Below are 22,641 nucleotides of genomic sequence, written 5' to 3' on the forward strand. Positions count from 1 at the left end.
GTGGAAATAGAATTGCAGGAAGTCAGTGGTTAGACAGCAAGATTCATGAATAGTCAGTGTTTCGTAATCCAATCGGCTATAAGGCTGTAAGTATTATTTTAAGATAATTGCATAAATATATAGCAAAGTTATATTGTTTATTGCAAATTGGTAATTATTTGTAACTTACTTCTTTTCAGTTTCACTCTGACTTCGTAAAATTGAAATAAAATTGGAGCAAGGAGCTATACTCCTAACTCTATCGATCTTTTGCGAAGCAGAGTTTGGCTGCTGTTTAGTTTCTGGTTCAAACACCAAAGACGAGGACAGTACACACATACTCAAGGACATCAGTGGATATTAAGGGGAAGTGCATTTAAAACTGAAGGCAGGAAGCACTTCTTTACACAAACAGTTGTGGTACTCTGGAACAAACTACCATGACATGGAGCTGAAGCAGAAACTTTGACAATCTTTAAGAGAATCTGGATGAGATATTGGGACAGCTTAGCTATTAGCTAAACAAATGCACTCGATGGACTGAATGGTCTCCTCTCGTTTATCAAATTTCTTTAATTTCCTTAAATATCATAACTAGTGCCATAAACAAAAGCAAATAGAAATGTTTCTTTTATACAAGTACAACCTGGATTATCCAGCAATTCTGAAAGCAGACAAAGATCAGCAATACGTTTCATTGGTGTGTGTGTCTGTGGTCAGATCATTATCTCTTGTCAGCTCTTTCTGTTCAGGTGTATCCTAATCATAGTTTCATCTCCTATCTTAAAACTTTCTTACTGGCCCTGTCTCAGTTTACTCTTTGGATTTATATATCTTAAACGTTCTTCATACTTCATGGTTTCTTCTAGGAGGGGAAAGAAGTGCTCACAGTTCTAAAACCTATCCACCATCTAGAGACTCATAAACCCATGTTAGTAATAACAGTAGCAGTAGAGTGTTGTACCGTGTTAGCCATAGATTGATACAGGAGAAAGTAGGGTGAAATGACATCTTTTATTGGCTAACTAAATAGATTACAAATGCAAGCTAAATCCCCTTCATCAGGCAAGGTATAATAACAGTATTCAGAATTACAATAATAAATTGGATTAATACAGTAGACATGAATATCTAAGAAATATCTAATCCTGATGATTCACCAGATATGCATATTCAGCTGTTTATTCCCATGTTAGAGACATTATGAGGTTATGTTAATTTCACATGTGTGCACTAGTATATATTTATTGAGACTACTAGTGGGTTTATGATGCTCATTATGGAAGATTTAATAATAATATTGATGCTCAGGCTCGTTACTGGAGAGCAAGCATTTATGTCGTATAGAGTAAATAGTAGTGGTGTAATTTTCATTATTGAAGTTAGCATGTGATATTTAATGAAACATTCTAACATTCTGGTCTCACCCTGATTCATCTCTAACCTTAACCACTATGGAAAATGTAGCATATTTAACGAAAGCATTTCTATTTCTTTATTTTTCCACTTACCTTAATTGCTGTCGATGAGATCTGTATGTGATGCAACTTGCGAAGTGTACTTTCTCTGTCAATAAAATAAGAAGCAGCTAACTGATGAAGAGTCTCCAGTGTGACTGTGGAGCTGTTGGCCGAGTAATCATTCAAGTCCAATTTATTGCTGAGCTTCCGTTTATCCACAAATATAGTTAATGCCTCTTCTCCTGAAAAACAAAAATCACTCTATTTTACATTACTGCTGTTGCTTTAAAAACAGCTGTGAACATACAGTATGTGTGCCATAAACCACATACTATAATCACATTGGAAACTTAGCTTGACAGTCACATAGAGTATAAGGTGGTAACAATCGGAAGTGGATAATGGGCTGTGAATTTGTTACATTTTTGTTTGAAAACAATAATATTAAAACATAGCATTCTCAAACCTGCTTGATCCAATCCCTTAATCCGTGCTCAGTGCACAAGGCAGGTTGACAGCTCCAGACATAGTACCAGTCTAACATAAGGATGGTGTGATTCACTTTCTTATTTTATTAATGATATTACTGGTAAAACTTAGTTTTAAAAAACTTTAGTAACCTGCTCTACTCATCACATACTTGGCATGATAAGTTAAGTGTGTGCTACTCAGAGTACACCAGATCAGAATCAGTATAAACTAAGAACTTGGTGCCACTATATTAGGGGTGTTGAAATTAATCACATAATCGATGCATCGCGATGCAGACGTGGACGATTCTGCATCGATGCAGTGGCAGAATAATCGATTATATCATAGTGACATTGCTTGGTGATTTTCTAGTTAAAAAGTCGTCCCGGTAGTGACTGTGGCTGCCTGATCTGAGTACAGTGCTGCTCTGTGTAGAAGTAAGTCTTCTCACTGATGTCACTCACTGCATACTCGCCGGTACAGCATGGGGGAAGGAGGCCGAGAGATTAAAAACGCTTCAAACATTTTAAAAGCTGATATCTGGACTCATTTTGGATTTTACGAACAGATTCGGAAGCATGAACTGCACAAGTCATATGCGGTGTGTAAAGCCTTACACACAAAAATTTAAATATGCTGGGGACACTACCAACTTAAGAAATCACATTAGCTGTTTCCTCCCTGAGATGCTAACAACAACACCGGCCAGAGAAATCCCAAACCCAGCACAGGCAAGAATTTATGTGACTCTGTCCACAATACCGCCCAACTCTGAGAAAGGGAAGAAAATAACCCAGGCTGTGGCAGCCTTCATAGCGAAAGTTTTAAGGCCATATTCCGTTGTGGACAACGCTGGGTTTCAGCACCTGTTAAAGACATAGACGGATCTACGAGTTTTTTCATAGGCTCTGGTAATTCTAGTGTTAAGAAGACGCAGGTCTTTTGATGTGTGCAGTAAGCTGCTGAAAATGTTCTACCAGTCCATAGTAGCCAGTGTGGTGTTCTGTGCTGAGGTCTCCTGGGTAAACAACCTGAGCTCAAAAGAAGCACAATGCCTGCACAAACCTATCAGGGAATTCTGGTCAATCAGAGGGTGAATCCTGGACACACTTCAATCTGTTGTGGAAAAGAAGATGGGGCAAAATTGGATGCCATTATGAAAAATCCCTTCCAGGATGCACTCACTTTTAGCCTAAGGCTTGTTTCATCACAGTGTACTAAGAAGTGCCTCTGGCAGTCTTTCCTGCCCACTGCTATCAGGCAATTCAATGCTTTCTCCCAATTTACTTGTTACATTTATTTTTATTTATTTACAGGTAGTCCCCAAGTTATGGACATCCGACCTAGGACTTACGAATGGGGCCGCAGCTGCGACGCATGAGCCTCAGTAACTGCCGTTCCATCATCTTCGGCAAGCGGTGGCTGGATGGAGGCTGGAGGGGGGTGATTTTGCTGCTCGTGCAGTGTAGTGTTCCTCGAGCGGCTCCTGGAGGCAAGCGGTGACCCTCAGTCCATAGTCACCGGGGCCACAGCTATCGCTCATGTGCAGGATGGAGGCTTGATGGGGAGGTTCACTGAGCTACTGCTCCTGACTGGATGCAGGCTGGATGGAGCGGAGGGGGACATTTCACTGCCCGCTCACTACACATGGCTGCCCCGTTTGTTCTCGGTGGGTGGCTCAGAGACAGGGGCGGCTGGTGATGCTGCAAGTGGTGACCCGGTTGTGCCTGAATGGCGCGGCGGGGGGTAGCATTGTAGTGTGCCTCGGGTGGCTGCCTTTTGAATGGGGGCGGTGGTGGCCGATTCACTACCCGCCTTTGGCCGCACCGTGTTCGTTCTCGGTGGGCGGACGCTGCAGGCAGCATACTGTATGCAAGTGGAGGTGACTGTGTGGTGGGTGAATGGTGAATCGCCCCTCGCCACCCCCATTCATTCTCAATAGCAAGCCTGGGATCACAGATATAAGAGAAATGGAGGAGTCAACCTTGATGGTGACCATAAGTTTGTTATGTAACACCCAGGGTTCTTTTCCCGGCTGATTTATGGTTACATTTTTATGGTTATTTTTGATGTTTTTCATATTTTTGTTATATCTGTTTACTTTGCTTATTACTTTGTGAGATTTTTGAACTCTTTTCAGAACCTCCACAACGTTGATGTGTCTGTCCAGTACTGCTTGTCCGTTGCTCCGTAGGCCTCGTAGATTTGCAGTGACACAGAGGCAACGGTAAACTCACCACCTCCTCGCACAATGCGTCTGCCACCTGATGGGTGATGTGGGGAACTGGACACTAACCTGCCCCAGTCCTGCCCGTTTGCTGTGTCTGTGTGTAGTAGAGTGGTAGCTCCCACAGGAATAAATAACGTTTCTGTTCCAGTTTCGAGTTGAATAAACTTGGTTTTCCTGAAGTCCTTAGACTGACTCAGCCTCATCTGTTGGTTACAAGGCAATGACTCACGTGTCACAATTTGTTATTTGGGAAGAGCCCCAGAAGGTGAGGCCACCCTGCCATCAATGATGCTGGGTCACCCTTCTGGATTTATATTCATGCAGAAGCAGAACATTGAGATTGTGTTGGAATATTGTGAGTATTGCCATTTCTTTGAATTCACTGGTTTCTAGTTTTTTTTCTTTGTGCTACTATTTATTGGTGTCTGCTATTCAAATTGTGTATTGGGACTTCACATAACCAGATTAAATGGGTATAAAAAATAGTAAATGGCTAACCTTGGTGATATGGATATTTTTACTATAATTTCTATTTGTAATAGTGTAATTTCTAAGAAAACTTATCAATGAAAATATTTAATGGAGGAATAAGTGTATGTATCTTTAGAAATCCAACGAATAGTGATGACTTTTGAAGGAGATTGAATGCTTTAGCAAGGCACTATATTTCATAGATGTCAGAAGGCCAGGCATGAAGAGTAGTAGTCAGATTTTGACTACTATCGTGATTCACAATTGGATTAAACCGATGTACTAATGTATGAATCGATGAAGGGACACACAGAAGAATGATTAGCTGTTTGTATCACTAGCAAAGCAAAAAGAAAAGCAGGAGATGGAAAATGGAAACGGACAGATAATCGAGTCTATAAAAAGATATGCATATAAAATGATGTTCAGCTTCTTTTTCATGACAAAACCTGCTTATCAATTTATTTTTATTTTGCCATAGAACTGTGCAAGTGTTCGCTGTTTTGAGAGTTCATCTAAGAGTCAAAGGATTGTTGTTTGGTATACTGTATGTGTTCAGATTTCAGCATGTCTGTCAACAATTAACACTTTATTTCAAACACAGACAAGAATTTGAGCCAAATACTGCAGATGTATTCTTCAATGTCCACTTTCATGTTCTTCTCCGTTTAGTAGGCTGTTAACTTGCTTATGTCCATAAATTGGATTAATTTAATCCTGTACTTTGATCTCCTCAAGGGAGCAGCAGGTGCTTATTCTGCTGGATTTACATTATAGGGAAACATTTTAAGTGTACAGTATATAGTTGCAGGGACTCTTTTTATTTGTTAATAAATTTAGTTTTTATTATGCCAGTTCTTTAATGTATGCTTACTTGACAGATAGGGATTATTTCTGGAGCTTTCATTCCATATTTGAACAGAGCTTTGTTATTTTGTTTTCCATGTCATCACATATGATTGAGAAGATTAATAAAAATGGCACCTTAATACTAGTGGCCAATAAAAATTAAAAAAAAAATGTATTTTTATATAGCAAGAGCCAGACACAGATGAAATGAGACGAGGCAATGGTAATAAAGAGAGAGCTGTTTCCAACAGAAAGTACATTTGTGACATTATTAAACATTATAAATAATAAAAAATTCACTTATGTGTCATCTGCTGTAGTTATGTACCACAATGGGTGCATATGAATTATTTGCATAAAAAGAAAATAGCTTAACAATTTCCTGTTATGAATTCCGTAAAAAGCTCATGTATACTACAAAATCAAATAAAGAGAAATACCCAATGTTTGAAATCACTGTACAAAATCTAATTTTCCTATCAGTTCTTCCCAAAAACAAGCTGCTAGTACTCAGTGGTTACTTTCCGAACACTAAGACATAACAGCTTTGAAACGTTACAAGTGCAAAAATAATGTGCATTGTTATACAATTATTATGAAAATTCCAGACAACAAATAAATAAATCGACACAATGGATCATTTGTTAAGCCATCCATGTATATGTTCACATTCCCATCCCTCTTCTCCAGGGCAGGGTTGTGGGGCAGGTAGAGCCGATCCCAGAAATAACAAGGAACAAAACAGGAACAGCATAACAAATCAATTATAAATTCTTGACCAAATGATAATCATTTCTTCACACAGATTGGGGACAGCTTAAAGCATCTAGTGATGGTAATTCCTCACCGATGCACAGGGTGGCACTATACTTGAACGCCTCTTCTCTTCTTTCCTCTGTTGACCAGATGACTGACAACCTGACCGCCTCTGACATCACCTCTGGTGTCTGTCCACCTGGACCCGCCTTTTCCTGCCTGGACTGTATTTAACTGGAATTGTTGCCATCTCGGGCAGTCTACTGACAGACCCGCGTCTATAGAGATGCATCTATTGCTGAGAAACAATTTATCATTTTGAATTTACAAATCTTTATCTGTCTTTGTTCTCTTTTGCACGTTGTAATATACTGTAACATTTTCAAAACCCGTCAATCTAATTCAACGTTGTGGAGTCTATTCTAGCAGCATCGGGGCAAGACAGGATTTAGCATTTGGAATAATGTGAGTTCAGGAGAAAAATGTTCTTCCAGGAATCTTGAATGAAATAACCAGTAACCAGCATACAGGACAAAGATGACACAGGACTATTACAATTTGTTGTGCAAGATTTTATTTATTTAAGTTCTTATTTTATTTATTGTCTTTTATGTATTTGTGTTAAGCCAATGTCACACTATGCAACTCTTTGTCGTTCGGAATGTCAAATTTGTTGACTGCAGTCACTGAACTTGTTGCTTCACCATGTCAAGTTACATGATTGACAATCACTGGGCATGTCTACTTTACCAAACAGGTTAATATTGTCCCGCAGAGTCGTGCTCGTCTGTTTTTCTGACAGCCAACAGCGTGGTGCTTGATAAAGCCAGTGCTGTACAAAGGGTTAGCTGTGCTGAGTTCATGTTACTTAAATCCCAAGACGTCAGACAGACAAACTTCTCTCATCTCTGCTCTCATCTCATTTGTCATTTTTTTTTTGTTTTTATTATCTTTTTGTAAAGGAGTGAGACTCAAATCAGGAAAAAGTAAGAACTGTACAGAAAAGAACAGGTGAAAAGAAAAAATATGGTGAACGAAGTACGGTGTCCATTTCCTGTTTTTCCTGGTTATAGGAGACCCATTAAATGAGTTTCACTACTGACCAAGGAATGTCATAACTACTGCCTCATTTGGACCTGAGAACGCCTCTTCCTCTTCTACTTCTCTCTACCTTCCTTTTTTGTTCAGGCAAAGTGACAAATGCACTCACAGACACAGCGTGGGGTACCTGTACCCTCACTCAAGCTTAATGGCACATGTGCTAACCTCATCTTCCTCGCTGAATTTTCCTCCTTCACAGCTCACTGTACATGCCAAATGTGATCCTGTCTCTTCTTTCATATCTTGTAGACCTCCCCCTCTTGATTTAACATACATCCATCCTATTGCTTTCTGTGTACTTTGTGCATTTTATCTTCTGGTGACCTTTGTTTGCATAAACTGGTAAGCCCTGTCTCAGCTCTGTGACAGTCCTGTATGGGCTGCGTTAGCATAGTCTACTTGGTACAATATAATCATTGACATGGGTCAGATAGTTTTCTTTTTTCTGTAACATCACCAAATGTCATTCAAGTCAATTGAAGTATTTTTTAGATTTCAAAATATTTACTTTTTATATATTAGGGATTGTTTTTACACCTAAATATAGTTTATCAAAATGTCCTTTCCAAGTGGATACATAGAATTCTGAAAAGTTTCAGTTTTTAAATTAAACAGAACATAGTGACGAGTGACAACTTTACATTTTTATATATATATATATATATATATATATATATATATATATATATATATATATATATATATATATATATATATATACAGTATAGGCGGCACGGTGGCGTAGTGGGTAGCGCTGCTGCCTCGCAGTTGGGAGATCTGGGGACCTGGGTTCGATTCCCGGGTCCTCCCTGTGTGGAGTTTGCATGTTCTCCCCGTGTCTGCGTGGGTTTCCTCCCACAGTCCAAAGACATGCAGGTTAGGTGGATTGGCGATTCTAAATTGGCCCTAGTGTGTGCTTGGTGTGTGGGTGTGTGTGTGTGTGTCCTGAGGTGGGTTGGCACCCTGCCCAGGATTGTTTCCTGCCTTGTGCCCTGTGTTGGCTGGGATTGGCTCCAGAAGACCCCCGTGACCCTGTGTTCGGATTCAGCGGGTTGGAAAATGGATGGATGGATATACAGTATATATATATATATATATATATATATATATATATATATATATATTGTCATGCACAAGTGCATGGGGAGCAGCTTAAGGACAAAACGCGCACCGTGACAAGTCGTGCCAGGGGACAATGGTGGCGTACTAACCTCTCTCTTCTTATTTCCGTAGAAAGAACGAAGCGCCACCGCCATAATATCACCCAGACGACTAAAAGAGCCTCAGCACTTCCGGGTCTCGTTTGATGATGTCAACCTCCCATACATCACCACGCTTTTCCCAGCATCCCACTGTTTAATTTCCGGTCCGACCCTATAAGTTATTTGTCTACCCATCCTTATGTGTCTGATGATTTTGTTGAAAATTACTGACCTTTATTTTGTTGCAGTTTAATGGGCTAAACACCCTAAACCTTTATGCTTGTCCTTGTTTTATTACAATATATATACAGTGCATCCGGAAAGTATTCACAGCGCATCACTTTTTCCACATTTTGTTTTGTTACAGCCTTATTCCAAAATGGATTAAATTAATTTTTTTCCTCGGAATTCTACACACAACACCCCATAATGAAAATGTGAAAAAAGTTTACTTGAGGTTTTTGCAAATTTATTAAAAATAAAAAAACTGAGAAGTCACATGTACATAAGTATTCACAGCCTTTGCCATGAAGCTCAAAATTGAGCTCAGGAGCATGCTGTTTCCCCTGATCATCCTTGAGATGTTTCTACAGCTTAATTGGAGTCCACCTGTGGTAAATTCAGTTGACTGGACATGATTTGGAAAGGCACACACCTGTCTATATAAGGTCCCACAGTTGACAGTTCATGTCAGAGCACAAACCAAGCATGAAGTCAAAGGAATTGTCTGGAGACCTTCGAGACAGGATTGTCTCGAGGCACATATCTGGGGAAGGTTACAGAAAAATTTCTGCTGCTTTGAAGGTCCCAATGAGCACAGTGGCCTCCATCATCCGTAAGTGGAAGAAGGTTGAAACCACCAGGACTCTTCCTAGAGCTGGCCGGCCATCTAAACTGAGCGATCGGGGGAGAAAGGCCTTAGTCAGGGAGGTGACCAAGAACCCGATGATCACTCTGTCAGAGCTCCAGAGGTCCTCTGTGGAGAGAGGAGAACCTTCCAGAAAGACAACCATCTCTGCAGCAATCCACCAATCAGGCCTGTATGTTAGAGTGGCCAGACGGAAGCCACTCCTTAGTAAAAGGCACATGGCAGCCCGCCTGGAGTTTGCCAAAAGGCACCTGAAGGACTCTCAGACCATGAGAAAGAAAATTCTCTGGTCTGATGAGACAAAGATTGAACTCTTTGGTGTGAATGCCAGGCGTCATGTTTGGAGGAAACCAGGCACCATCCCTACAGTGAAGCATGGTGGTGGCAGCATCATGCTGTGGGGATGTTTATCAGCGACATGAACTGGGAGACTAGTCAGGATAAAGGGAAAGATGACTGCAGCAATGTACAGAGACATCCTGGATGAAAACCTGCTCCAGAGCGCTCTTGACCTCAGACTGGGGCGACGGTTCATCTTTCAGCAGGACAACGACCCTAAGCACACAGCGAAGATATCAAAGGAGTGGCTTCAGGACAACTCTGTGAATGTCCTTGAGTGGCCCAGCCAGAGCCCAGACTTGAATCTGATTGAACATCTCTGGAGAGATCTTAAAATGGCTGTGCACCGACGCTTCCCATCCAACCTGATGGAGCTTGAGAGGTGCTGCAAAGAGGAATGGGCGAAACTGGCCAAGGATAGGTGTGCCAAGCTTGTGGCATCATATTCAAAAAGACTTGAGGCTGTAATTGTTGCCAAAGGTGCACCGACAAAGTATTGAGCAAAGGCTGTGAATACTTATGTACATGGGATTTCTCAGTTTTTTTATTTTTAATAAATTTGCAAAAAGCTCAAGTAAACTTTTTTCACATTGTCATTATGGGGTGTTGTGTGTAGAATTCTGAGGAAAAAAATGAATTGAATCCATTTTGGAATAAGGCTGTAACATAACAAAATGTGGAAAAAGTGATGCGCTGTGAATACTTTCTGGATGCACTGTATATATACAGTATAATATAAAGTTATGTATATATAGTTATATGTAGTGTAAACTTTACATTCTGGTTTTTATATTAAGCTTCAGTTTTGTTTAAAAGACATGTCTTATGTAAAAACATGCTACAGAAATAAATGTTGTTACCCGCCAGAAAAGTGACAGACTCTGATGTAGCATCAAATGAAGAGCTCTACTCAGACTGTTGCCAAAATAAAAGCTGTTCTGTAGTGGAGATTTTCAAGAACCTTAGATACAAACCCAATTCATCTTTTCAGTTAATATCAAAGCACAGATCATATATTTTTGTCCATATCATGAGCTAAACTGTAAGCAAACATATTGTAATAGATGGCTGGCAGCCTAACCCAGGATATGGAAAGATGAGGGAAGCAGCTTCTTTTGGGCACTGCCTCCCCTGAGATGCTAGATGGCAGCTTCCCAGGATTACAGCAGTGCCCCAGATTCCTGCAGGGCAATATGGGACTTGGTGTTCTTCATCTCAGCCCTGTTGGGTGCCGTGAGTACTGCCAGGGGGTGCTGTGGAGGACTTATATGAGACAAGGTTTTTGCCTAACCCCGAAGTGCTGGCAGGTCACGAGGGCAGAAGAGCAGAAGTACTTCTGGGTTGGCCAATATAAAGGGAAGCACTTCAAACCTACTTGGGGAGCGAGTCGAGTGGTAGGTGGACAAAGCTTTCTGGGAGGAGTAGAGGAGGAAAAGAGATGGAGAGACTCATTTGTGTGCCTAATTACTTGTGGCTGTAGCAGTGGAAAGCATTGTGAAAGGTTTCCTCAAAATAAAACAAATCATTGTGCTTGTGTCCTTAGTGTCTGTCCTGTTGGGTTTGAGGAGCGATAGTGCCCTCTCGTGTCCACAATACAGTATATTACATGTAATTATCACCATTATTACCATCATAATTAAGTAGTGATTTTTTATTTTTTTTGTTTGAGTTTATTGCAAGCCAAATTCTGTCCTAATGGCAATGGTTGCAAGACTCATTGACATATACATCTCAGACCACATTAAACAAATGCAATATCACCAGAAACTTAACCCTAATCTCAGTCCACACAGACTCAGGTACTCCATACAGGTAGTGGCTGGGATTGGGGACTAAAGAAATGAATAAATGCTTTATCTAAAGTTTATTCCCATTTAACACTTAATAGGTCTTAGCTCTAGACACCCATAAACTGTTTTAAATCAGGTTCAGTGTCAAGCACATGAGTCAAGTTTGTGCTTTAAAGGTTCTAACAGTATATACTGTAGGTAAAAGGTAGGGGTAAGGGTACAACAAAGTCTTTAACTTCCATTACCTCTAGAATGGGGAAAAGGATGCCTCAGTGGACACCTCACCTCCTGGACCACTGAAATTCACCTCCAACTCACTGCTGAAATGTCTCTGTCTTTTGGTCTTTCCACTATTAGTGAAAAATGGACATCAAAAGTCAACATTCATTTCAGAACCAGAGTCAGAAAAGAACGACGTCTCAGTCTTGGAAGACTACTCATTATTGAAACTATTGTTCTTTTGCCATCCAATGGGATTTCCAGATCTTTTTCTGATGACTCCTTCTATCGTATCAGGTAACAGATACATAGAAATCATGGTTTATTTCTGTATGTCATACTACACATTGATTCATATGCCTTTACATTTTATTTGGTGTTCTTTACATAAGGCTTCAGTTTTGTTTGAAGGACATGCCTCTGTTCCTTTGTCTGAAGAGAAATGTCACAATTTTTTCTATAAAGGGAATAGAAAGGGAGTAGAATGTTAAATATAAGCATTTGCTGTAAAACTACTTCACTGATCGGGCAGCAACCAGAATCAGATATTATTAAATAATTGCAGTGTATTGTTCAGAAAAAGAGGCGGGTTGCCTTTCAAGGTTTTGTAATATTTAATTTTCATATTTTTATCCTTATAGTTAAGATTCCAGTACTTACCTAACTTACTTTACTTTGTACACATACACAACAATGACTACTAACACTATATCATTGCCTTTTTTTTTGCAAATAACCCATTTTAAAAGTGTGCTTATCAAACCAACCAGAAAGAAATTTATTAGATCTCGAGAGAAGACACAATCCTCTTTTGTGAATAAAACCAAGTTCTCTGAAAAATTGTAGTATTAAATCCCTTTTATGCATATCTTTGTCTATATTGCAGCTTTAAATTCCATTGATGAGGTTTAATTTCCATTTAATCCTCATTTGAAAGAATTAAACTTTATTCACATCATGATTTTCTTGTTTATGTGACTCCATCAGGACATGTTAGGTGACCGTTTTAGTCACGCTTGTGACTTCACAGAAATGATTCTTGGTGGATACTCTACATATCAATTCATTCAAGTAGGCCCCAGCACAAGGTTTGTTTTTAGGTTCCTTACTTCATTTTGTCTTTGACTCTCGAGTAACGTCTTACACTTTGATTCATGGATGCCTGATTAGTTTTGATCTCCTGGCTTTGATCCTTTGCTATTCCTGACTACAACTTTATGTAATCAATAATCTTATTGCTTCTTAACACAGAACACCAGCCAAGAATTACAACTGCTTTGTTATCACTACAACATTGCAAACGTTTTGTAAGAGTTTCCATGACTCTTTCCACAGGAAACTGAAGTGAAACAATGTCTCTGGATTTATTGTGATGGACTAGGACCAGGAGATAGCAACATGAACAGGAATCATAGTCAGTAGCATCCACATTGGGTGACCAAATAATATATTGAGCAACCAAAACATTGGGGCAAACCAAAAATTATAGTTAAGCACCACCATAAACCCAAAATGAATCTATTCTCTCACTTATCTAGGTCATCATAGTGGGGAAAGTGGTTAGCATTGCTGCTTCAGAAGTCCAGGAACGTGGGTTCAATTTTTTTTCCTCTATTTCTATGGAGTTTTCATGTTCTCACTGTGTCAACATTAGTTTTCTTGGGTACTCCATTTGCCTGTGATATCCCAAAGATGTGCATGTTACTAAATTCAGAAATTTAGGAAATGTCCAGAAGAAAAAGAAGCAATCAAGCGAACACAGAAACCATTCCAAGGTCATTTAAATCTATCGGTGATGTGCCAGTTCCCCGACAACCTACATAGGTCTGTAGCCAATTGAAACAGAAACGGATATCCTTCCTTTTTACTTTCTTCCGTACAAAGTATACAAAGTATTGTAATCTTCCAAAAATTCGACCTCGAGATTTTGATGAATCTCAACGTTTTAGACGACCCAGAGTCCAATTTACTTTCTCGTAGGGAAAGTATTGTAATTGTCTAAACATTCAATTTTGAGCTTTTGATGACATCTCAATGTTTTAGACTTCCCTGAGTCCGAAATTACCATTTTTGGAATTATGACTGTGTGTCTGTCAGTGTGTGTATGTAAACACGATAACTTGAGTATGCTTTCACTTAGGTCAAGCAAATTTGACTTAAATTTGTACCTAAGTATTTGGTACAAAACGTAGATTTCCGCTAACCAGAAGTGGTACTTTTATATGCATGCAGCTACAGAGTCCGATTTATTCAACTTTACTTTAATAATAATTGTTCAATATATTAATAATTTAATTTGTTGTTGATGGATAATGGATGGATGGATGGATGGTTCTTTAATGTACATAATATAAACAAAATAATCATTGTCTTGTGGTTCATCTATCCTCATATCTGAGTATATTAAAAAGTCTAGGGGAGACCATGCCTGGATTTTTAAATCTAAAACTCTTCTACCATGCGAATACTACATAATTGGTGTTGCTAGGCAACATAACAAGAGGAATGGAGGCGGGGCAATCAGCATATAAAGGGATGAGCCATGCGAGTGGCTTATGCCCAAGCCTGCCTGTTTAAGTAGTGATGATTAAAAACATTCTCAAGATATCTTGGTAAGCTGTGTAATTATAACTAGCCCAGTATATTAAAATAGTGCAATGGTTATTTTATGATTCTGAGTAATTGTAAATTCTAGTTTCTGTATTAACTGTCATTTTAAGCATCTTAGTTTTATTCTTTTTTCTTTTTCTCTTTTTATCAGACTGCAGATGTCTTATCAGGATCTCATAAGGACAATTTTTACCAAAACGCGCCACTGCACTTGATGAAAAGTGCAGCATCAGCTTTCATTCTGGCAGCCACTCAGTGTTTGTGAGTTGTGTAAATGAGGCTTATTTTTTTCTTCTTTCTTTATGCTGCCTCCTTTTCCATTATTTTTCGCATTAAAATTCATGCATCATTAAAATACTATTCTGTGCCTATTTGCATTATGATAATCCACACACTTCCTCTTGAGGCAAATCGATCTTACAGGATTCCATGCCTCAGGGTCCCTGGTGGGTTTTAGCTGGAAAAAATGTAGTGCGAGTTGCCTCTTAAATCACTGTCATCACATGGTACTCCATGTCTCTTAAAAGTGTCAAACTTCAAAAAGTAAATGCCTGGTCATGGCCACTTTATTCAAAATTCCCATCCAACCTCATATCATGTAAATAATGAGTAGATGTTCACTCCATCCATTATCAGAAATATTGTTTTCTGTAGGAATACTGTAGCAGGGCTACATAAAATGTCAATTTTGTTTGTTCAGTGTTTATAAGTGTTGTGTTTGTCTGACCTTTTTCTTTTTTAAAATATATATATACGGTACCTGAAGAAGAGTTTCCCCTCTGTGTCTATGAGGATGTCACCAATTGCAGCATTTGACCCTTTTGGAAGTGGGGGTTTCCTGTTAGTTATGGGTTGCATATATTAAAGATAGATAGATAGATAGATAGATAGATAGATAGATAGATAGATAGATAGATAGATAGATAGATAGATAGATAGATAGATAGATAGATAGATAGATAGATAGATAGATAGATAGATAGATACTTTATTAATCCCAATGGGAAATTCACATGATAGGACCACACATTTCAAGAGGAAAGGGGAAACAGACACCTTTATCCAAGGCGACTTACAAAGTAAGCTATAATAAAGGGTGGCGAACGAAAAACTGAACCATCTCCAACAGGCTGGCTGAAGCTATTATACACGCGGGTGCCATTGTGATCGCGGAGCCTCATTGTCGCAACGTGGTCAGCAGCCCCAACTGTGCATTAGTAAGGAAGCTGTGAGCCAGTGGGTACAGACGTGCGCGAAACAGATCTGGAAGATGTATTCTCTGCAACAGAGGATTGAAATAATGGAGGCATATGTGTCTACCGGTTCTTTTAAGGAAATGCGGGACATGTTCACACAGAAGTTTCCTGGCGTAAACCTACCAGCAAACAGCAGTATTCACGAGTTGGTGAAGAAGTGGTGTAAGGCTGTGTCAGTTGCAAACTACTAAAAGAATCGGGCCCCATTGCTTGTTTCGTGTAAGGGCTAAGAAACGTACGTCGACGTTGGAGTCGGAGATGGTTCGGTTTTTCGTCCGCCACCCTCTACATACAAGAGTGCAGGTACACACATCAATATTGTGTTGATAATTATTATCCAGAATTTGTTTATTTGTTTTGTATATAAAACATAAATAAGATAAAAACAAAAGGATACAGACGAGACTCAAATCAAAATACCACTAACTTGCCAAGTGGACATGTTACGATCTGCATTATTGAGCAAGTGGTAAAGGCAGTCACAAGGATCACCTTTTCTGACTATTAAATATCAAACATAATCGTGGGTTTCTCCAGTTTTCTTTGATGATTAACTTAACCTTTTGGTAAAGTTGCACTTTTTTGCACCTCAAGGCAGGGGTGAGTCTACTGTACAATGAAACTGAAGGAAGCTTAATTCAGGGCCCCTAATCCAGAGAGGCCCCAGAAGTGACTTTGATCCACATTGCTTAGACATTTTAGCTGTCCACTGTATGAAGAGGGGCTTTTAAAAACTAATAATGTTAATAATATAGTGCAACTCAGTACAAAATAATTGTTAAAAAAAATTAAAAGGTGATTAAAGTATGGTAGGCTAGTTGTAAATGAGAAAACGTTCAAATTAAGGATGTTTCATTCTAAATATTTTTAATATGAAATAATTGTAAATAACTTAAAATATTATAAGGGCCTGTGTTGCCTTGAAAGCTTGCATATTGTAATCTTTGTAGTTAGCCAATGAAAGGTGTCACTTTGCTTAACTTCTCACTACATTTATAACAAAAATTAAAATTTCAATTTACATGAATAATCTTATAAAATCTTAAAATATTCTAAACATATAACACTATTTCAACAAATAATAATTTCACCTATGTAGAATTAAAATACAGTAAAAATGAATAGTTAATAAAGATGTCATATCTGGTAGATACAAACAGTGGATGAATCACGTTAGCATTTTCAACATGATAGCTCTCGTCATAATGATCTAAATTTTTTTCAATAATTTGTTCATAAAGGATATAATATTTTAATAACCCTTACTCGAAAATAAATGTTATATTTAGAAAAGTAAGGTACGTACTAAAGTTGAAATAGTTTTAGCTTATGCTGGGCCTCTTGTTTTTATGAACAGTGGTTACCCAGACCTCATTGCTGGTTGTGAAAGGGCACTCATAACAGTTCAAAGTTCAGGGCCCTAGAAATTTAGGTCTGCCGCTTTTTTTTTCCTTAGATTGACTGCAAATACCCAAGAAAATGAAAATGAAATGAAAATGTTAAAAAAACACCTCTATTCAGGGTCCCCTTGAGTTTGAGGTAAGCAGCAAAGTAGTGAGTAGGGAGTGAATACCAAAGACTCGTCTTGTGGCAGAGACAACAGTGTGGTTCATGGCAGAAAAAAGGATGGCAGAAAGAATTGTATTTGTGGTCCTATTGGGGGGCAAGACCAATAACTTAGACAGAAATACTTTATTGTAACAGGCAAGCCCGACAGACAGACATAGAATTTCTTTTCATTGTCATTACTACTCTTTCAGTGTTACCTACTTGCATTTTTGTTGGCTGAAGAAGGGGCCTGAGTTGCCTCGAAAGCTTGAATATTGTAATCTTTTTAGTTAGCCAATAAAAAGGTGTCATTTTGCTTGGCTTTTCTCTGTGTTCATAAGAATTACATAAGAATGCTTTAAAATCACTTCAGTGAGAGAAAACCCCCACATATGACTTTTCCTCTATTTTTGCTCCACTACAGCTAAAAATGTCCATCTTTTGGCAATTTTCCAACCATATTTTGTGCAGGCCATACTCTAATGATAAAGATTAAACCAATAGGTGTTGATCAGAAGGACTAGCTGCTCTACATGCAACATCAACTGACTCCAGGTGTTCACCCCCTAATGGGATACATGGAGTCAAAGTTACTCCTTTAAAAAAAACTTCAAAAAATGGGGATCAGTGATACAGGCACGTGGAGTGTCATTTTATGCTGTTTCAAAGTTGCTGATCACGAATATATTAAAATGGTGATATTTGATTTCTTTACAGGTGGCCCTTACTCCCTAAAAGCCACACTCAGAAGGCTAAAAAAGACAAAGTTCAAACTTAAGCAGGAGAGTTATCGATTTTGACTATTTAGTGATTACTTGTTCTTCTTTCGGCTGCTCCCGTTAGGGGTTGCCACAGCAGATCATCTTCTTCCATATCTTTCTTTCCTCTGCATCTTGTTCTGTTACACCCATCACCTGCATGTCCTCTCTCACCACATCCTCCTTTTATCTTGCCTGGCAGATCTGTCCTTAGCATCCTTCTCCCAATATACTCCGCATCTCTCCTCTGCACATGTCCAAAGCAACGCAATCTCGCATCTCTGACTTTGTCTCCCAACCGTCCAACTTGAGCTGACCCTCTAATGTACTCATTTCCAATCCTATCCATCCTCATCACACCCAATGAGAATCTTAGCATCTTTAACTCTGCTACCTCCAGCTCTGTCTCCTGATTTCTGGTCAGTGCCACCGTCTCCAAACCATATAACATAGCTGGTCTCACTACCGTCCTGTAGAGCTTCCCTTTCACTCTTCTTGATATCCGTCTGTCACAAATCACTCCTGACACTCTTCTCCACCCATTCCACCCTGCCTGCACTCTCTTCTTCGCCTCCCTTCCACAATCCCCATTACTCTGTACTGTTGATCCCAAGTATTTAAACTCATCCACCTTCACCAGCTCTACTCCTTGCATCCTCACCATTCCTCTGACCTCCCTCTCATTTACATACATGTATTCTGTCTTGTTCCTCCTGACTCTATCTCCACCTCTCCAGGGTCTCCTCAATCTGCTCCCTACTATCACTACAGATCACAATGTCATCAGCAAACATCATAGTCCATGGGGACTCCTGTCTAATCTCATCTGTCAACCTGTCCATCACCATTGCAAATAAGAAAGGGCTCAGAGCCAATCCCTGATGTAATCCCACTTCCACCTTGAATGCATCCATCACTCCTACCGCAGACCTCACCACTGTCACACTTCCCTCATACATATCCTGTACAATTCTTACGTACTTCTCTACCAATCCCGACTTCCTCATACAATACCACAGCTCCTCTCGAGGCACCCTGTCATATGCTTTCTCCAGGTCCACAAAGATGCAAAACAACTCCTTTTGGCCTTCTCTATACAGTGGAACCTCGGGTCACGAACGTCTCGGACCTGCCAGTTTCCCTTCCAGTTCGTATGCGCTGATGATTTCTGCACGTGTTCAGTCTCTCCTTGTGCATTACCTGTACAGTGAGCAAGAGAGAGAAAGAGAGCGAGAGAGAGAGAGAACGCAAGAGAGCGAGCGAGCGAGAGAGAGAGAGAGAGAGGGCTGGCCGAGAAGGCAGTTAAAGAATGCACCGGGCTTGTTTTTAAAGAGACTGATTCGAGCATTGTTTTAACCTCATTGTATTTAATGAAGACTTTTTTCTATTGGATTTTAACCTCCACTTCTCTTCTGTTTACAGCGATCAGTTCGTAGCGTGCATTGTTGCAATGTTACTTTTCTTGGTTGTTTATTAAATTACGGATTTTTCCCTGTGCTTAAAACTCATTAAAAAAGGTGTTTACAGCGATCGGTTCATAAGGCTATAGCGTGAATTCTTGCAATGTTACTTTTCACTGCTCAAGGTTTTCTCAGTGTTATTCAATGTTTTTACATTTAGTTTACTATTACACTGTGCATTCTACGGTATAATTAACTATTTTTGTGCTGAAAAATCGTTAAAAAAATATATTTACATACAGTTTGTATAGTCTGGAACGGATTAATTGTATTTACATACAATCCTATGGGGGAAATTACTTTGGGTCACGACCAAATCAGGTTACGACCAGAGTTTTGGAACAAATTATGGTCGTGATCTGAGGTTCCACTGTACTTCTCCATCAACACCCTCAGAGCAAACATTGCATCTATACTGAAACCATACTGCTGCTCAATAATCATCACCTCACTTCTTAACCTAGCTTCCACTACTCTTTCCCATAACTTCATGCTGTGGCTTATCAATTTTATCTCCCTGTAGTTACTACAGTCCTGCACATCCCCCTTATTCTTAAATATTGGTACCAGTACACTTTTTCTCCACTCCTCAGGCATTCTCTCACTTTCCAAGATCCATCCATCCATCCATTTTCCAACCTGCTGAATCCGAACACAGGGTCATGGGGTCCCGGCCAACACAGGGCACAAGGCAGGAACCAATCCTGGGCAGGGTGCCAACCCACCGCAGGACACACACAAACACACCCGCACACCAAGCACACACTAGAGCCAGTTTAGAATCGCCAATCCACCTAACCTGCATGACCTGTGGAAGGAAACCAGAGCGCCTGAAGGAAACCCACGCAGACACGGGGAGAACATGCAAACTCCATGCAGGGAGAACCCAAGAAGTGAACCCAGGTCTCCTAACTGCGAGGCAGCAGCGCTACCACTGCGCCAACATGCCGCCCACTTTCTAAGATTCCATGAAATAATCTGGTTAAAAACTCCATTGCCATCTCTTCTAAACTCCTTCATGCTTCCATAGGTATGTCATCTGGACCAACGGCCTTTTCATTTTTCATCCTCTTCATAGCTGTCCTTACTTCCTCCTTGCTAATCCGTTGCACTTCCTGATTCACTGTCTCCACATCATCCAACCTCTTCTCTCTCTCATTCTCTTCATTCATAAGCCTCTCAAAGTACTCTTTCCATCTGCTCAACACACTCTCCTCGCTTGTGAGTACGTTTCCATCTTTATCCTTTATCACTCTAACCTGCTGCACATCATTCCCAGCTCTGTCCCTCTGTCTAGCCAGTCTGTACAGGTCCTTATCTCCCTCCTTAGTGTCCAACCTCTCATACAACTCATCAAACGCTTTTTCTTTAGCCTTTGCCACCTCTGTCTTCACCTTGCGCCTTAATTACTAATATAATGATATTTTTGATCCTTTACCAGAGATCAAGTCCTCTGTGGATCTTTATCAGAGGGTGAAAAATAACAAATTTCAATTTTAATTGAACATAGTACTAGGGTGTTGTGTAACGTGTTAGCCATTATGAATGTAGTGAGAAGTCAAGCAAAATGACACCTTTTATTGGCTAACTAGAAAGATTACAATATGTAAGCTTTCGAGGCAGCTCAGGCCCCTTCTTCAGGCCTTCTTCGAAAGCTTGCATATTGTAATTTTTCCAGTTAGCCAATAAGAAGTGTAATTTTGCTGGACTTCTCACTAATTTCAATTGAGCAAATTTTGACTTTAACATTTAAATTGAAGCTAGCATTTTAATATTTCAAATATATGACACATCTATTATTTTTTATTATGTCATTCTACCTCATTAAGTAAATCATTAAATTGTTTATGAAAACCACAAATCAGGGTGGCTTATGCTAATTCAGACACATGATATCCTATATGGTGTTCCACAAGGCTCTATCCTGGGTCCGCTGCTCTTCTCAATCTACATGCTTCCATTAGGTCAGATTATCTCAGGGCACAACGTGAGCTACCACAACTATGCTGATGACACACAGCTGTATTTATCAATAGCACCTGATGACCCCGAATCTCTTGATTCACTAACACAATGTCTGACTTGTATTTCAGAATGGATGAATAATAACTTTCTCAAGTTAAATAAAGAGAAAACTGAAATCTTGGTAATTGGCAATAATGGATACAATGAGGCTATTAGAAATAAACTGGAAGCATTAGGATTAAAAGTCAAAATGGAGGTAAAAAACTTAGGGGTAACTGTTGACTGTAATCTAAATTTTAAATCGCATATTAATCAGATCACTAGGACAGCATTTTTTCACTTAAGAAACATAGCAAAAGTTAGACCTCTTATATCATTGAAAGATGATGAGAAATTAGTTCATGCGTTTGTTTTCAGTTGACTAGATTACTGTAACGCACTCCTCTCAGGACTACCCAAAAAAGACATAAATCGTTTGCAACTAGTGCAGAATGAAGCTGCTAGAATCCTTACCAGGAAAAGAAAATCTGAGCACATCTCTCCAGTTTTGATGTCACTACACTGGTTACCTGTGTCATTCAGGAGTGACTTTAAAATTTTGCTTATGGTTTATAAAGCCTTAAATAATCTCGCCCCATCCTATATATCGGAATGTCTGACGTCTTATATTCCAAATCGCAACCTCAGATTCTCAACTGAGTGTCTCCTTAGAATTCTAAGAGCAAAACTTAAAAGAAGTGGTGAGGCGGCCTTCTGCTGTTATGCACCTAAAATCTGGAATAGCCTGCCAGTAGGAATTCGCCAGGCTAATACAGTGGAGCACTTAAAAAAACTGCTGAAAACACATTACTTTAACATGGCCTTCTCATAACTTCACTGTAATTTAATCCTGATACTCTGTATATCCTATTCATTATAATAACTATTCATGGTGGCTCTAAAATCTGTACTAACCCCTACTCTCTGTTCTGTTTCCTTTTCCGGTGTCCTTTTGGTGGTGGCTTGCGCCACCACCATCTACTCTAAGTACCATGATGTTCCAAAAATGATGGATGGATTAAAAGCCAGAAGTCTGTATGACCATCAGCATCAAGTGACTCCGTGAAAAACCCGAACTACAAAGAGGACTATTCCATTTATGTTAGGTAGAATGCCCAGAGGGGACTGGGAGGTCTCGTGGCCTGGAACCCCTACAGATTTTATTTTTTTCTCCAGCTTTCTGGAGTTTTTTTTTTTGTTTTTTCTGTCCACCCTGGCCATCGGACCTTACTCCTTTTCTATGTTAACTAATGTTGCCTTATTTTAATTT

At 39.5% G+C, this 22,641-nt stretch overlaps 1 protein-coding gene across 2 annotated transcripts in view; it reads right to left on the reverse strand.

The window, feature by feature from the left end:
* LOC114658899 (BMP/retinoic acid-inducible neural-specific protein 3-like) overlaps window positions 1-22,641 on the reverse strand; it is a 492,078-nt gene that overhangs the window by 194,370 nt on the left and 275,067 nt on the right. For both annotated transcript variants that reach the window (XM_028811009.2, XM_051932810.1), the window contains one exon: window positions 1,491-1,681. In XM_028811009.2, coding sequence (XP_028666842.2) covers window positions 1,491-1,681 — 191 coding nt within the window. The remainder of the gene's footprint in view (window positions 1-1,490; window positions 1,682-22,641) is intronic.

This window comes from Erpetoichthys calabaricus, chromosome 10 (assembly GCF_900747795.2).
Source record: "Erpetoichthys calabaricus chromosome 10, fErpCal1.3, whole genome shotgun sequence".
NCBI classification, from domain to species: domain Eukaryota; kingdom Metazoa; phylum Chordata; class Cladistia; order Polypteriformes; family Polypteridae; genus Erpetoichthys; species Erpetoichthys calabaricus.